This window comes from Aegilops tauschii, chromosome 1 (assembly GCF_002575655.3).
Source record: "Aegilops tauschii subsp. strangulata cultivar AL8/78 chromosome 1, Aet v6.0, whole genome shotgun sequence".
Taxonomy (NCBI): domain Eukaryota; kingdom Viridiplantae; phylum Streptophyta; class Magnoliopsida; order Poales; family Poaceae; genus Aegilops; species Aegilops tauschii.
The window spans coordinates 21,339,058-21,354,330 of NC_053035.3; the positions used below are offsets into that span (position 1 = coordinate 21,339,058).

General features: G+C 44.2%; 4 protein-coding genes across 4 annotated transcripts; all 4 read right to left on the reverse strand.

The window, feature by feature from the left end:
* Nucleotides 1-700: 700 nt before the first annotated feature.
* On the reverse strand, nucleotides 701-1,330 carry LOC109752857 (BTB/POZ and MATH domain-containing protein 1-like). Its single transcript, XM_020311772.1, has one exon. The coding sequence runs from the start codon at nucleotides 1,328-1,330 to the stop codon at nucleotides 701-703; it is 630 nt and encodes a 209-aa protein (XP_020167361.1).
* Nucleotides 1,331-3,458: 2,128 nt separating this feature from the next.
* LOC141039256 (BTB/POZ and MATH domain-containing protein 1-like) lies at nucleotides 3,459-5,176 on the reverse strand. The gene has a single exon (XM_073506624.1). The coding sequence runs from the start codon at nucleotides 5,174-5,176 to the stop codon at nucleotides 4,505-4,507; it is 672 nt and encodes a 223-aa protein (XP_073362725.1). The 3' UTR covers nucleotides 3,459-4,504.
* An 18-nt stretch (nucleotides 5,177-5,194) lies between these two features.
* LOC109752858 (BTB/POZ and MATH domain-containing protein 3-like) lies at nucleotides 5,195-6,030 on the reverse strand. Its single transcript, XM_073503835.1, has 2 exons — nucleotides 5,931-6,030; nucleotides 5,195-5,529 (listed from the first exon to the last, which is right to left on the reverse strand). Exons 1-2 carry the CDS (start codon nucleotides 6,028-6,030, stop codon nucleotides 5,195-5,197), a joined length of 435 nt encoding a protein of 144 aa, XP_073359936.1.
* Nucleotides 6,031-14,402: 8,372 nt separating this feature from the next.
* On the reverse strand, nucleotides 14,403-15,063 carry LOC109752859 (BTB/POZ and MATH domain-containing protein 2-like). The gene is made up of 2 exons (XM_073506626.1): nucleotides 14,766-15,063; nucleotides 14,403-14,683 (listed from the first exon to the last, which is right to left on the reverse strand). The coding sequence occupies exons 1-2, from the start codon at nucleotides 15,061-15,063 to the stop codon at nucleotides 14,403-14,405; spliced, it is 579 nt and encodes a 192-aa protein (XP_073362727.1).
* Nucleotides 15,064-15,273: the final 210 nt, after the last annotated feature.

Genomic DNA, 15,273 nt, shown 5'->3' on the forward strand with positions numbered 1-15,273 from the left:
TTTGGAGATGAAAGGATATTATTTTCGTTGGAGCCGTACATGTCACGAAGTTGCGGTAAAAAGTCTTGGAAGAACAATTAGTCACAAATTGCTTTAAATAGCTTTGTATTTTCCATTTATTAGTAGTCTTTTTTTAAAACATCTATTAGTAGTCTTTGTTTTCTATTGGATTGTGGAACTTTTAGGGCTTTCTTCAGAAATTTTCTTAATACAAACTAATATGCAATTCAGTGAGCGTTAGACAAAAAAACTTACATTGATGGCGTAAGCGATTATTTACAAAATATATTGTACATTTTCATCTATTAGGATAACTATTTATTAGTAGCATTTTTTTCTCCAGAATACAACATAGTCTTTCTTAGTAACAAATCATCTAACGAACTAGAAATCATATCTATATTGGAATTTAGCAACCAGAAAAAACAATAAATTAATCCCCCTTGGTACACATTTTCAATGGAACACAATGATTCTTGTATTGCGTAAAATACTTTCCAAACGCAAGAAAACCATAGTTCCCGTCAAACCGCAAACAGAATCCCGGGTGCCAATGCACCAATGTAAAAGACAAAAGAAAACACAAATGTGAAATTGTCCAGTATATAATGTTCCAGCACTATAGTTCTAATTAAATTCTAAACTCAGCAACAATAATCTATGAAATCTGTGCCTTAGCCTGATGAAGTCGTGGGCCTCTTCAAATCGTTTTTGAAATAAGAGGCTTCTTCGCTTTTTTCTCTTTTGCAATGAAGTCAACGCACTTGTCCTTCAACTCGAGGCAATTGTACATGTCAGCGCAAGCTTGAATATATGTAACGGTATCCATTGACACATTATCCCATAACTTTAGCGGGTCTAGTGCGTACCGATCCCCAGCGGCAAGTAAGTCAAACAATACCTCATTGGAATTGGAGGTGTTATCCTCTGTACTAATAGGAAACTCAACCGTGTATATGAACCCAAGCAAATATTTGAATGTTGAAGGTGTGATATCGTGCAGTGTGATGGATGCCATTGTAGCTTCGGCCATGGACCCAAAAAGCTCTGCCTTGAAGATGGGTGAGCGGGCTGCAAGAATGGCTCGGTTCATGGGGAATATCTCGCCGTCGACGGTAAACGACACGTCCGTCCCATACGCCTGATCCAGTAAGCAGCCGAGATGGTTCTTGATGTCAGACAGGGGCACGGTGACAGGGGTAGTATCACGCGTGACCATGATGGTGCATACGAACGTGACGTGCCCGTCAGTAACATATTTTTCCCCGAGGTCCTTTCTTGCCACAAACCGATTCCATCCCCAGTCATCGAGGCAATCAGGGGCGCCCATGATTGTGAACTCGTGAAGGCCAGTCTTGACTCATACTGTTTCTGATGGCTTGTCATCTCTATCCTTTATAAAGGCGATGAAGGTGGCGCGTACGCTTCCGAAATCGCTCATATGCCTAAGGTAGATGGAAACATAATTTTCCATGTCATCCTTGGAGTACCCTACCGGTCCCCGTGGGTAAGAGTCGATCCTCCACAGGTGTTGGCCGACCATGATGACCTCAGAGCAGACGACCTCGTTGATGGCAAGGTGTTTGACTTGCTCATAGTCTACCCTGAAGTGGAGGGAAGCAAAATCCACACAAGTGGTCGTCGTCGACGCCGGCTGTACCGGAGTTCGTGTGATTCCTTTACTCACTGTATGATCAGATCAAACAAGAGTTAAATACGTACACCGGCTCTCAAACCGGGAGATCGAAAGAAAAGTATACCACAGACCACAGTAGACGATCCAAACGAGAGGGCACCCACTGGCTGGCTAGTCTCCGGAGTTGGCGGCGGCGATCGGTGGTTCCAGCCGTACTAGCCGCCCGCGGTCCTTGCCGGAGCCGTCGTACACCAGATGTGCGGTCGCGTGCTCGCCTCTCGTGGGTCTCCTGGGTGCCTAGGGTTCGATCTAATACTGTCCCCAAGTATTGCGCTTTTTCTGCAGAGTCCTATTCTGCTGCCTGCTGTTATTTAGTACCATGCGATCAGATCATTTATCGTTAAGATTCTTTGGTTTTTTTTTCCGAGAGCAGTTTCCCCATACCCATACGAACATCTCCGGCCTATCTAACGATCGAAACTAGTAGTTCAAGACTCGTGCATGTATGCCTTTCATGGTTTTGTACTTTGAACCTTGCTTGGTTGCATCGCACCGTGAGATAGTTGCCTTTCTTTTTTAGACAAGTGAGAGAGTTGCCTAGCACATATGCCTAAGAGCATCTACAACCGGACCCCTTATATACCCATCACAAACAACTGGGTGGGTTGCCCAGTCAATGCCTGGACGCGAAAAACCGCACCAAACCGCGGCTGACAAATCCGGCCCAAACGATCAGTGGTTCCGGAAGTCCCCATATCTGTCAGATATGCCCGGGCACTGCCAGATGCGGAGAACTCATTCTGAAGAATGAGTGCCCAAACCATGGCCCGTAGAGGACGAACTCACCTACGTTCTCGATTCCATCTTCGCATGTGTACATCGCGCTAAATGAGCCTTTATCCATTTACTTTTGTAGATAATCTATCCTAGCTAGGCCCTAGCTAGCTGATGTACATCCTCTAGTGGTGAGAGTCGTCGGTGGCCACGTAAAAGGGAGAAAAAGAAAATAAGAAGGAAGAAGAAGATGAAGAGAAGTTTTGGTCGAGTTGGTTTGACGGATTAAGTTTACCTGATCTGCTAGATGAATAAAAATTTAATCCCTTAAATAAATTAATTTTTTAGCATAAGGCATATGCTTTTTCATTATAGGATTATAGGATAGGGGATCTGCTGGAAATGCTTTTACAATATCTGAGGCGCATTTTCTTTCTTCCATGGAAGAAAGAACACCCTTGGCTAGGGTTTCTCATGCCTCCCGCCGGTGCCGCCGCCTGTCTACCTCTTCTTCTATGGTCATAGGGCCATGAAGGCGTGGTGGATCCCGGCCCTTGCCGGCGGGAGGGCTCCCTTTTTTCATACTCTTTTGAGTTTTGTTAGGGTTTATGTCCTCCTCAGAGAGAGGTGACGACAGCTCTCTGCAGATGGAATAAGATTCTCCCTGCCTTGTCCTCGTCCCGGTGGTGTTTCTAGCATTGTCAGAGGGCGTGTGGAGGTTTATCTCCGGCGAATCTCGCAGGATTCGGCCGACGTTTGTCTTCAGTGGATCCATGTGGATCTTGTCTTCGTTCGTCTTCGTTCGTGCGTCTACAGATTGGATCCTTCTGATATACGCTTCTCTTCATTGGCGATGGATGCTGTTCTGGTGCGCTGGTCCTATGGGGACTTAGCACGATGACTTTCCGACTGTCTACTACAACAAGATTTTCCCGGCTCTGATAAGAGAGGGGAGAAGATGGCGCCGCGCCTTCGGCTTGCTCCAGTGCTAGTAGTCGTCGCTAGGGGGTCTACGAACCTAGATGTATTTTTTATTTCTGGTGTTCTTTGTACTATCTTGATAGTTGATGAATAGATGAGAAGTTATTGTCGCAAAAAAAGGCAGAGGTGCATCGAACAAGGCAACATGCCAGAATGAAAAGGCTTTGTTTGTGCCTGGCGTGTATGCTCTGCACATCACTTTCCGAGTTTTTGTATGTATGCCAGAAATCATAATGCATTGACAACATGCCAATAGCAGTGCATGGGCTACATGCAAATGGCAGAAGAGGCGATGCCACACCGATTAAGACCCCTGTGATCGTGAAGGCTTGTTTTGTTCGGTTCCTAGATTAGATTCAAGGAAGTGATTCAAATATATAAGTGGTTCTGTTTGGTTTATGCATGCATCCCGCGCGAGAGATATTGGGGCATGAGGATGTTCCAGTTTCTTTGGAGATGAAAGAATATTATTTTCGTTGGAGCAGTACATATCACAAAGTTGCGGTGAAAGGTCTCGAAAGAACAATTAGTGACAAATTGCTTTAAATAGCTTTGTATTTTCCATCTATTAGTAGTCTTTTTTTAAACGTCTATTAGTAGTCTTTGTTTTCTATTGGATTGTGTAACTTGTAGGGCTTTCTTCAGAAATTTTCTTAATACAAACTGATATGCAATTCGGTGAGCGTTAGAGAAAAAAAGTTACATTCACGGCGTAAGCGATTATTTATTAATATATTGTACATTTTCATCTATTAGGATAAATATTTATTAGTAGCATTTTCTCTCTCCAGAATACAAACATAGTCTTACTTAGTAAGAAATCATCTAACAAACAAGAAATCATATCTATATTGGAATTTAGCAACCAGAAAAATAAGAATAAATCAATCCCCCTTGGTACACATTTTCAATGGAACACAATGATTCTTGTATTGCGTAAAATACTTTTCAAACGCAAGAAAACCATATATAATTCTCATCAAACCGCTAATAGAATCCCGGGTGCCAATGCACCAATGTAAAAGACAAAAGAAAACACGAGCGGGAAATGGTCCAGTTTATTATGTTCTAGCACTACTGTTCTAATTAATCTCTAAACTCACCAACAATAATTTATGAAATATGTGCCTTAGCCTGATGAAGTCGTGGGCTTCTTCGAATCGTTTTTGAAACAAGAGACTTCTTCGTTTTTTCCTCTTTTGTAATAAAGTCAATGCACTTGTTCTTCAACTCGAGGCAATTGTACATGTTAGCACAGGCTTGAATATCTTTAACTGTATCCATTGACACATTATTCCATAACTTTTGGACACACATAAGCTTTAGCCGGTCTAGTGCGTACCGATCTGCGGCGGCAAGTAAGTCAAACAATACCTCATTAGAATTGGAGGGGTTATCCTCTGTAGTAATAGGAAACTCATCTGTGTATATGAACCGAAGCAAATATTTGAAAGTTGCGGGTGTGATATCATCCAGTGTGATGGATGACATTGTAGCTTCGGCCATGGACCCAAAGAGCTCTGCCTTGAAGACGGGTGAGCGGGCTGCAAGAATCGCTCGGTTCACGGGGAATGTCTCGCCGTCGACGGTAAACGACACGTCCGTCCCATATGCCTGATCCAGTAAGCAGCCGAGATGGTTCCTGATGTCAGATGGGGGCACGGTGACAGGGGTAGCATCACGCGTGATCATGATGGTGCATACGAACGTGACGTGCCCTTCAATAACATAGTCTTCCTCGAGGACTGTTATTTCCACAAACCGATGCCACCCCCAGTCGTCCATGATTGTGAACTCGTGAAGCTATGCCCTTATTGGTATTTCTGATGGCTGGTCATCTCTATCATTTATGAAGGCGACGAAGTTGGCGCGAACGCTTCTGGAATCGCTCATGTGCTTAAGGAAGATGGAGACATAATTTCCCTTGTCATCTTGGGAGTACAGTACGGGTCCCCGCGGGTAACTGTCGATCCTCCATAGGTGTTGGCCGACGGAGACGACCTCAGACGAGACGACCTCGTCGATGGCAAGGTGCTTGACTTGCTCGTAGTTGACCTTGAAGTGGAGGGAAGCAGAATCTACCGGAGTGGTCGTCGTCGATGCCGGCAGCACTTGGATTCTTGTGCTTCCTTTATGCACTGCACGATCGTATCAATCAAACAGTTGTCAAACCCGGAAATCGAAAGAAGAGCTTAGACACTAGACGATCCAAACGAGAGGGTACTCACTTGTGGCCGGAGTTGGCGGCGGCGATCGGTGGTGAGGCTGCTCTACCGGCGGTACTAGCCGCCGCGGTCCTTGCCGGAGCCGTCGTACACCAGATGTGCGGGCTGGCTCCTGGGTCCCTAGGGTTCGATCTACTACCGTAGGGTACACGTAGCGGCTGCATTGAAACCGCGTGACGTGTCACTGGACGGGAGGGCGATGTTGGCCGATATCAACTCTTGGGCTCCGCCGCTTCAACAACACTGACCTCACCGCTACCTGGCTCTACCGCTCTGTCACCACCGGGGAGATGGCCGCGCGGTTCCACAACCACCTTCACACGAGCTCGCCAATATCGGTGAGGAGTCCTTCGCTAATGTCGGCCGGGGCAAGGCCGCCGCCAGGGTGCCACGAGCCCCGTCGGCATTGGGCATGGCGGCCCTCCGCAACACGCAGGAGAAAGCGGAGCGACTCATCCATGAGTGTTAAGCAGCGCCGGGACAAGGCTGCCTCGGTGGGCCAGCGTCCTTCCGCTGCTGGAGTGACAGCGACGGCGGTGCGGCCGGGCAGCGCGGCCACGTGTACGAGGCCGTGCCGTCCGCTACAAGATTTAGCCTTTTCCCTTGTTCTAAGTTAAACGGCCCAAATATCAGCCGTTCTATGTAAATTATATCTGAATACGAATGAAATTCATCTAGTTTGGTGAAATTCATCCGGTTAATTTAAATACGGTTTGAATTGTATGAGGGTAGCTGTTGGTGGCCGGATCCCGTATATGTGTCCACGGACTGATCCGCCCCAGTCCGTAGATGGATGCAATGTCCGATTTAAAGGTCAGCCTTGGAGATGACCTAAGCTCCAACCGTGCGTGTCGCGTGCAACGCCTACAGAAGGCCCATACTTTCTTTTGAGGATTACAGCTGGCCCAACCTCATACCAAAATAAATTGTACAGAAAATGGGGGCCCTCATATTTAGCGCTTAAGGTGCATAATACTTCCCTATTGGTAAGAAACAAGCACCTTCCTTGTCTATTTTTCTCTCGCCCGCTCCCTGTTAAAAACAGAACTCCACCTGAGCTAGTTCAGAAAAAATTGGCTACAGTTTATTATAGGTTTGAAAATGCACGTGAATTCAAAATATATTCGCAAATTTATAAATTTTCGTGGATTTCAGAAAATTTAAGAATTAAAAATATTCATAAATTTCCAAAATTGTTGCCAAGATTATATAAATATTCATAAATTTGAAAAAGTGCTCATATATTTTAAAATATTCATGAATTCATAAAAAAATTCAGGAATTAAAATCAATTTTTGCTGAAAAACCATCCAGAATTTAAATATACATGGTGATGATTTTTTTCAAAAAAGTTCATGAATTATAAAAAAAAAGAGAACGGAAAATAATAGAAAAACCATCTAGAACTATTGATTTCCTTGCCTTTGACATAGGAACTCTCTTTGCAGGGCCTTCTTATGGAGACCTGGCTTAGAGGCAGCAGCAGCGGCATACTCCTTCTTGAGCACTTTCTTCTTTGAGGTCACTTCATCTTCAACAACAAAATCCTCATCCTCACTTTCTGAGGTTCTCTTCTTCCTTTGTCTTGTGGCAGCTTGGGGCAGATTGCTATGAGTGCTTCTACTGCCATCATCATAGCTACCCCAGGGCTTGTGCCCTCATTGAGATTGACCTCTTCCTCTGACCTATTTTGGTTGTCACTTTCTTCAGACATCTTGCAAACAGACCCTGTGAATAGATAGGTATGGGAAGAGTGGATGAGCATCACAGAAAGAAGCTAGTTTTGCAAAAAAAAATTGAGGGAAAAACCTTAGTTTTAGTTTTCTGCATAAAGCATTTTAGAGCTACCGATATGAAAATCTCGGTGACACCGAAGCACTTGACAGAGTCTAAACACGCAACATCGGTCAGACCGAGTTGCAGTTCGGTGACTCCGAGATGCTAGGGTTTCACTGAGGTTTTGCTTTCGGTCTCACCGATCAGTACACTTCAGTGGCACCGAGTTGTACTTAGTGCAATGGCCAGGGCCAATCGGTGGGACCGGAAACTTCATTTCGGTCGGTCCGAGATGAGCTCGGCTGAAACCTAACTCTAGGATTTTTCATTGAATCTAATCTAAAGAAGTTTTTCACTCGATAGGATGATTTCATACGTGGTGAGAAACTAGGCAAACACTTTGTGCATTGAATCGGAAAGGGGAATGGCACAAAGAGGTCGAACCATACCCTAACTTGGTGACGATTCGCGACGGCGGCAACGGCGGTGGAGAATCCCATTGACGGTGGCGGAGACCTGTGGCGGCGGCGCACATGCGGAGATGGCGACAATCCAGAGACCAAGGGGCGGCAGCAATGGGGCGCGAGCTTGAGTGGTTTGAAGAATTTTTCAACCGAACGGGTCCGCAGAATATATACCCGTACTCTGTCGATGGCACCGAATGGAATGGTTCGGTGGCGCCGAGATGCAAAATTGTGTGAAGTTATTGCAACTCGGTGGGACCGAGTCATTCTAATCAGTATCACTGAGATGAAAACCTAGATCAATCTGGTGATTTCGGTGGGACCGAATAGGAGTGAGTTGGTCTGACCAAAACTCAAGAAGGTTTTGGAGAGCAGCCCCTGACAGATCAGTGACTCCGAGTGCTCCTCACCCGGAGGGTCGTAAAAAGACTTGTTCAATTTTTGTGATGTAGCATAAATAGAGTTTGAGACAAGAAAAACATAGATAACTGGAGAAGGTTCTTAGGCATTCTTGTCCATCCATTTGGCAATAAAACCAAGACAATCAAAAACAACAATTGGATGTCCTCGAATGAAGAAATTATCCAACCAAGATAGCAAATGAAATATGTGAGAAAGCATGCACAAACAATTCTAGCATCTATCAAGCAATTGGCGATGACTAGGTCATCTATATATGAGCATATTGACTGAGGAGTGAAATGAGAACATTTGATCGTAGGTCATACTCATCGTTTAAGTACAAGTGGGGTTACCTTTTGCATAAAGCATTGATGTGTTCACACCATTAGAGTTGCTTTAGCTCAATTTTTAGAGCAAAGCTCCCCCTAGATGTGATATCCCGCTAAGAGGGATGAACTAACCTTGGGTTTTGTCGATGATGACTTCATGTAGATAGTGAAGATGTGAATGCTCAATGTTGATGTAGATTATTTGGAGCAATCCATTGGAGTGTTGCACTTTAACAACCTACATGGGTTAGTCCCACAAGGAACGTACAAGGATATCCATAGACATAGAGTGAATTACACATGTGATGATGTCCATGAAAGCATTAGGTTACCTTCTCCCTTGTCTTACCAACAAGAGGGTTTGTGACTCCATGAACTAGTGCAAGATATGAAAGTTGATTGCACAAGTCCTCGCCAAAATGAATATGAGTGAAATATGTTGGCGAAGTCAATCTCAAGAACTCTCTAGTTCTTCTTATTTGGGATCCACATCAACTTGATGGGAATACATGGAGTTGTAGTCGTACTTGATGATGTAGATCTTGACGTAGTCTTGGGAACCCACTTGACCATGGCCTTAGGAGCTTCTTCAAATGGGTCAATCTCTTCTTGAAGCTTGTCCTTGCCTTTTAGCTTCTGGTCTTGTGGTGGAAGATCATCTTGAGCTTGTGTTCCCTTGAAAGAAGTGAGGTCATACTTTTCTTATTGAGGAACAAATTTCCTCTTGGGGTATTGATCTTCTTCCCACTCAACTCCATTGGCATTGAACTTTCGTTCAGAACCAACACCTTGATTCTTTTGGTGCCTTCCTTGCTTACAAACAATTTTCTCAAATTGCTTACTCCCGGCAAGGCTCTTCTAAACACATTTCTCTATAATTCCCTTCAATAAGCTATTTTCTTGCGCAAGTGTAACTTGGCTAAGAGAATTATTGGTGGAATTAAGAGAACTACTAGAAGCAACAATATTGGATTTAACATATTTATTGTTACTACTAGAGGAAGAATCTTTCTTGCTCTTGTTGCTAGATTTTACTTGTGGCATATAAGTAGACAAGAGGAGACGTTTGGCAATATAATAAGAACTCTTCTTTCAAAGATCATCATTGACAGCTTTTAGAAACTCATGCTCTTGCTCTAAATTTAGCTTCTCAAAGCGTAGCTTCTCATGAGTCCTTAGGAGCTCTCTATGATCCTCTAGAGTTGTTTCATGAGCTAACTTAAGAGTGTTTAGTTCTTTGGTTAGACGCTCAATCTCCTTATTATCATTCTCATTCATTTCATCTTGATTGGCATGATTACTAGCAAGTCCATCATAGTTTTCATCACTAGTGTTGTCAACAAGTAAATCATCACCACCTAGCAAATCATCTTGATCACTATTGAAATCAACATACTGGGGGTGTGATACCTTAGGGCCTTTAGCCATGAAGCATCATCCAATTCCTTCATTTGGTGAGTCAAATATGTCATAGGATTTGGATGACACAAGTGCAAGACCAGCAACACCTTCGTCTTGAGTATAGTCGGAGTCGAAGTGATAGCTTCTCTCGGAGTAGTTGTCGGAGTCGGAACCGGATACCCATTCACCAATGTGAGCTTCATGTCTTCGTCTTGTGTAGCTCTTTGATGACTTGTCCTTCCTTTCCGAATCATTGCTTCTATGAGAGGGTCTTCGTTCATAATGATCATCTATACTCCTTCTCTCTCTTGGAGGTGATTCATCTCTTCTACTCCTCCTTTTGGTGAATCTTCTCTTTTCTTGTAGGGAGCCGTACACTCATTTGAGTAGTGTCCGGGTATTCCACAATTGTAGCAATTACGATCACGACTAGAATAATTTTTGTCATTGTAGGACCTTGACTTGGAGCTTCTCTCTTTGCTTCCATTCTTGTAGAACTTGTTGAAGTTCTTCACCATTTAGCTCAATTCTTCATTAGAGATTTGTTTCTCACTCGATGTTGTAGGAGCATCACTTGAAGCTTTGTAAGCACCAATTGACTTGTTGTGGAGCTCTTCCTTATCCTTGAGTGACATCTCATGAGCAACAATTCTACCAATGACTTTTGTGGGCTTGAGATCTTTGTAATTGGGCATCATTTGGATCAAGGTGCACACGGTACCATATTTTCCATCCAAGGCTCTTAGGATCTTCTTGATGATGAATTTGTTGGTCATCTCTTCACTTCCTAAGCCGGCAATCTCATTTGTAATGAGAGCAAGCCTAGAGTACATTTCGGCGAGTCCTTCACCATCCTTCATCTTGAACTTGTCAAGTTGACTTTGAAGCACATCCAATTTGGATTACTTGACGGACTCCATTCCTTCATGCACATCAACCAAAGTATCCCAAATTTCCTTTGCATTCCCAATGTGGCTGATTTTGTTGAATTCTTTAGGGCACAATCCATTGAAGAGAATATCGCAAGCTTGAGCGTTGTATTGCAACATCTTCATTTCTTCCATTGTCGATTCACGATCCGGTTCTTTTCCATCCTCAAAGAAATCACCTTGCGAGCCAATACGCACAACAGCCCAAACATCGGGGTTCTGGCCAAGAATATGCATTTTCATCTTATGCTTCCAACTAGCAAAATTTGTACCATCAAACTAAGGACCTCTACGGTGATAATTTCCCTCGCTAGATGCCATACTCTCCTAGGTTGTGAAACCAAGGCTATGATCACCAAAGCTATGGAAATCAAGAAAAATGGAGACCCAAGCTCTGATACCACTTGTAGGATCAAAAGTATGTCTAGAGGGGGGTGATTAGACTACTTGACCAAATAAAAATCTATACTCTTCCCAATTTTAGTTGTGGGCAGATTTTAGCAATTAGCACAAATCAAGCAATCAATCTACACATGCAATTCTAAGAGTATAGCAGCGGAAAGTAAAACATTGCATATGAAGGTAAAGGGAAGGGTTTGGAGAAGGCAAACGCACTGGAGACACAGAGATTTTTGGCATGGTTCTGATAGATGGTGCTATCGTCCGTCCACGTTGATCGAGACTTCAACCGACGAAGGGTAACAGCTGTGTGAGTCCACGGAGGGCTCCACCCACGAACGGTCCACGAAGAAGCAACCTTGTCTATCCCACCATGGCCATCGCCCACGAAGGACTTGCCTCACTCGGGTAGATCTTCATGAAGTAAGCGATATCCTTGCCCTTACAAACTTCTTAGTTCAACTCCACATCTTGACAGAGGCTCCCAAGCGACATCTAACCAATCTAGGAGACACCACTCTCCAAAAGGTAATAGACGGTGTGTTGATGATGAACTCCTTGCTCTTATGCTTAAAATGATAGTCTCCCCAACACTCAAGTCTCTCTCACAGATTTGGATATGGTGGAAAGAAGATTTGAGTGGAAAGCAACTTGGAGAAGGCTAGAGACCAAGATTCTTGTGGTAGGATTGGAATGTCTTGATTTCAAAACATGAGTAGGTGGTTCTCTCTTAGAAAATATATGGTGGAAGTGTAGGCATGTTCTGATGGATATCTCACAAATGGAGAAGGGGGTGGAGGGGTATATATAGCCTTCACACAAAATCCAACCGTTATACACATTTGACCCATCCCGGTGAGACCAAATGATTAAACTCGGTGGCACCGATTAGTTCAAAAATGTGAACATTAGGAATCTCGGTGGGACCGACTAGAAGAACTCGGTGAGACCGATGTGCTGGGTCTTAGGGCAAACATCATCTCGGCGGCACCGATTGCATCAACTCGGTGAGACCGAAGTGAAGCAATAAGGCAACAGAGGATCTTCCAAGCCAACTCGGTGAGACCGATCGCATAACTCGGTGAGACCGAAATAAATGCAACAAGTCAGAGAGTGTTGGAAGGGCCATCTTGGTGAGACCGAGACCCGTATCAGCGAGACCGAACTGTTAGGGTTTCTGGCTGTGGCTATGTCATATGAACTCGGTGGCATCGGATAGAAAGAATCGGTGGAACCGAGTTGGAGTTTAGGGTTTTGACATATTTGGACGGAGAAAGTGGCTGAGGGTTTTGGAGTAATATCACTAAGCATTTGAGCAAGCAAGCCATTAAGCAACACCTCAACCTCTTTTAATAGTAGTGGCTTTCCTATGGACTCAATGTGATCTTGGATCACTAAAATAAAGATGGAGAGTCTTGAGCTTTTGCCAATATATGTCCTTAGCATTTTGAGGGGCCAACATATCTAGTCCATGTCATGACATTCATTGAACTTCCTGAAATATTTATCTTGAACGGATATTAGTTCAATGAGCTATATGTTCTTATAAATTACCAAAACCACCCGGGGATTAGTTTCACTTTCATATATGAACGCATAGGGTTCATATATATGAACAAAATTAGTAAAAATTCTAAACATATTGCACTTGCTAATTCATCCAACACATTCAGAGATACCTAGCTAATTTGTTCAATTCATCCATTCATTCAAATATACATTAAAAAGGAATTGAATTGAGAAGAGAGGGATGTGCTCAGGGTAGGCGGGGCGGGGCCGAGAAGGGGATGGAGAGGGCCGGCACGGGGGAGGGTGGCCGCACATGGGGGAGGGCCGGTGCGGGGGCGGGCGGCCGAAGCAGCGCAGTGTGGGGCGGGCCGACGAGCCTGGGGGAGGGCCGGCGTGGGGTAGGGCGGCCGTGCTTGGGGGAGGGCCGGCATGGAGGAGGGCGGCCGAAGCAGTGCAGTGCGGGGCGGACCGACGAGCGTGGGGGAGAGAGTGTAGAGGGAGAGTGACAATTCGGCCGTGCGAAGCGGAAGATGATAAGATGGATTTAACAGTAGCGCGGGTGTGGGCCACTACTACTGCTAAGCCTATTTGTAGTGTGGTATTAGGGAACACGCTGTTGCTAAGTGGGGCTCGGGAGCTGGGCCCGAGCTAGCCACAATAGCAACGCGGGTGACGACTCCCGCGCTACTGCTAACGGGCTTAGCAGTAGCGGGGGCCAGTGACACACGCTGCTACTATGGCCAACACTTGTGGGCTCTGTGGAGCCCACTTAGTACTAGCGCGGGTCAGGTGGGCCGGCGCTACTACTAAAGGCCACCTGCAGCGCTGGTTTTAAGCCTCCGCTACTGCTAATTAGCAGTAGCGCTTCGCACTAGCCCCGCGTTGCTGTTACTTATCTACCTATAGTGTTTTCCAGTTTCTTTGGAGACGAAAGGATATTATTTTCATTGGAGCAGTACATATCACGGAGTTGCGGTAAAAAGTTTTGGAAGAACAATTAGTCACTAATTGCTTTAAATAGCTTTGTATTTTCCATCTATTAGTAGTCTTTGTTTTCTATTGGATTGTGGAACTTTATTTTAGGGTTTTCTTTAGAAATTTTCTTAATACAAACTGATCTCCAATTCGGTGAGCTTTAGAGAAAAGAACTTCCATTGATGGCTTAAGAGATTATATACAAAATATGTTGTACATTTTCATCTATTAGGATAAATGTTTATGAGTAGCATTTTCTCTCTCCAGAATGCAACATAGTCTTACTTAGTAAGAAATCTTCTAACAAACTAGAAATCATACCTAGTATAGAAATTTAGCAACCATAAAAAACAATAAATTAATCCCCCTCGGTACACATTTCAAAGGATCACAATGATTCTTGCATTACGTAAAATACTTCGCCAACGCAAGAAAACCATAGTTCTCGTCAAACCGCAAATAGAATCTGGGTGCCACTACACCAATGTAAAAGACAAAAGAAAACACAAATGTGAAATAATATATCATATAATGTTCCAGCACTATTGTTCTAATTAAAGTCTAAACTCACCAACAACAATCTAGGAAATCTGTGCCTTAGCCTAATGAAGTCGTGGGCTTCTTTGAATCGTTTTTGAAACAAGAGACTTCTTCACTTTTTTCTCTTTTGCAATAAAGTCAATGCACTTGTCCTTCAACTCGAGGCAATTGTACATCTCAGCACAAGCTTGAATATCTGTAACGGTATCCATTGACACATTATCCCATAACTTTTGGACACACATAAGCTTTAGCCGGTCTAGTGCATACCGATCTGCAGCGGCAAGTAAATCAAATAATACCTCATTGGAGGGGTTATCCTCTGTAGTAATTGGAAACTCTTCTGTGTATATGAACCGAAGCATACGTTTGTATATTGAAGGTGTGATATCGTGCCGTGTGATGGATGCCATTGTAGCTTCGACCATGGACCCGAAAAGCTCTGCCTTGAAGACGGTGAGCGGGCTGCAAGAATAGCTCGGTCACGGGGAATGACTCGCCGTGGACGGTAAACGACACGTCCGTCCCATATGCCTGATCCAATAAGCAGCCGAGATGGTTCTTGATGTCGGATGGCAACACGGTGACAGGGGTAGTATCACACGTGACCATGATGGTGCATACGAACGAGACTTGCCCGTCAATAACATAGGTTTCCTCTAGGTCCTTTCTTGCCAAAAACCGATTCCATCCCCAGTCATCGAGGTAGTCAGGGGCGCCCATGATTGTGAACTCATGAAAGTAAGTTTTCACTCGTATTTCTGATGGATTTTCATCTCTATCCTTTATGAAGGTGATGAAGGTGGCGCGTACGCTTTCGGAATCGGTCATGTGCCTAAGGTAGATGGAAACATAATTTCTCATGTCATCCTTGGAGTACCTTATACGTCTCCATAGTATCTACTTTTTCAAACACCTTTGCCCTTGTTTTGG

Excerpts from the sequence above, each read along its gene's own strand:
- LOC109752858 (XM_073503835.1), bottom strand. The coding sequence starts at position 6,030 with ATGCCCAATGCCGACGGGGCTCGTGGCACCCTGGCGGCGGCCTTGCCC. Across the intron at positions 5,530-5,930 it reads ATTGGCGAGCTCGTGTGAAG|TGCATAAAGGAAGCACAAGA; the intron begins GTGGTTGTGGAA and ends ACGATCGTGCAG.
- LOC109752859 (XM_073506626.1), bottom strand. The coding sequence starts at position 15,063 with ATGGGCGCCCCTGACTACCTCGATGACTGGGGATGGAATCGGTTTTTG. Across the intron at positions 14,684-14,765 it reads CAGAGCTTTTCGGGTCCATG|AAGAGTTTCCAATTACTACA; the intron begins GTCGAAGCTACA and ends TCATATACACAG.
- LOC141039256 (XM_073506624.1), bottom strand. The coding sequence starts at position 5,176 with ATGGACGACTGGGGGTGGCATCGGTTTGTGGAAATAACAGTCCTCGAG.
- LOC109752857 (XM_020311772.1), bottom strand. The coding sequence starts at position 1,330 with ATGGGCGCCCCTGATTGCCTCGATGACTGGGGATGGAATCGGTTTGTG.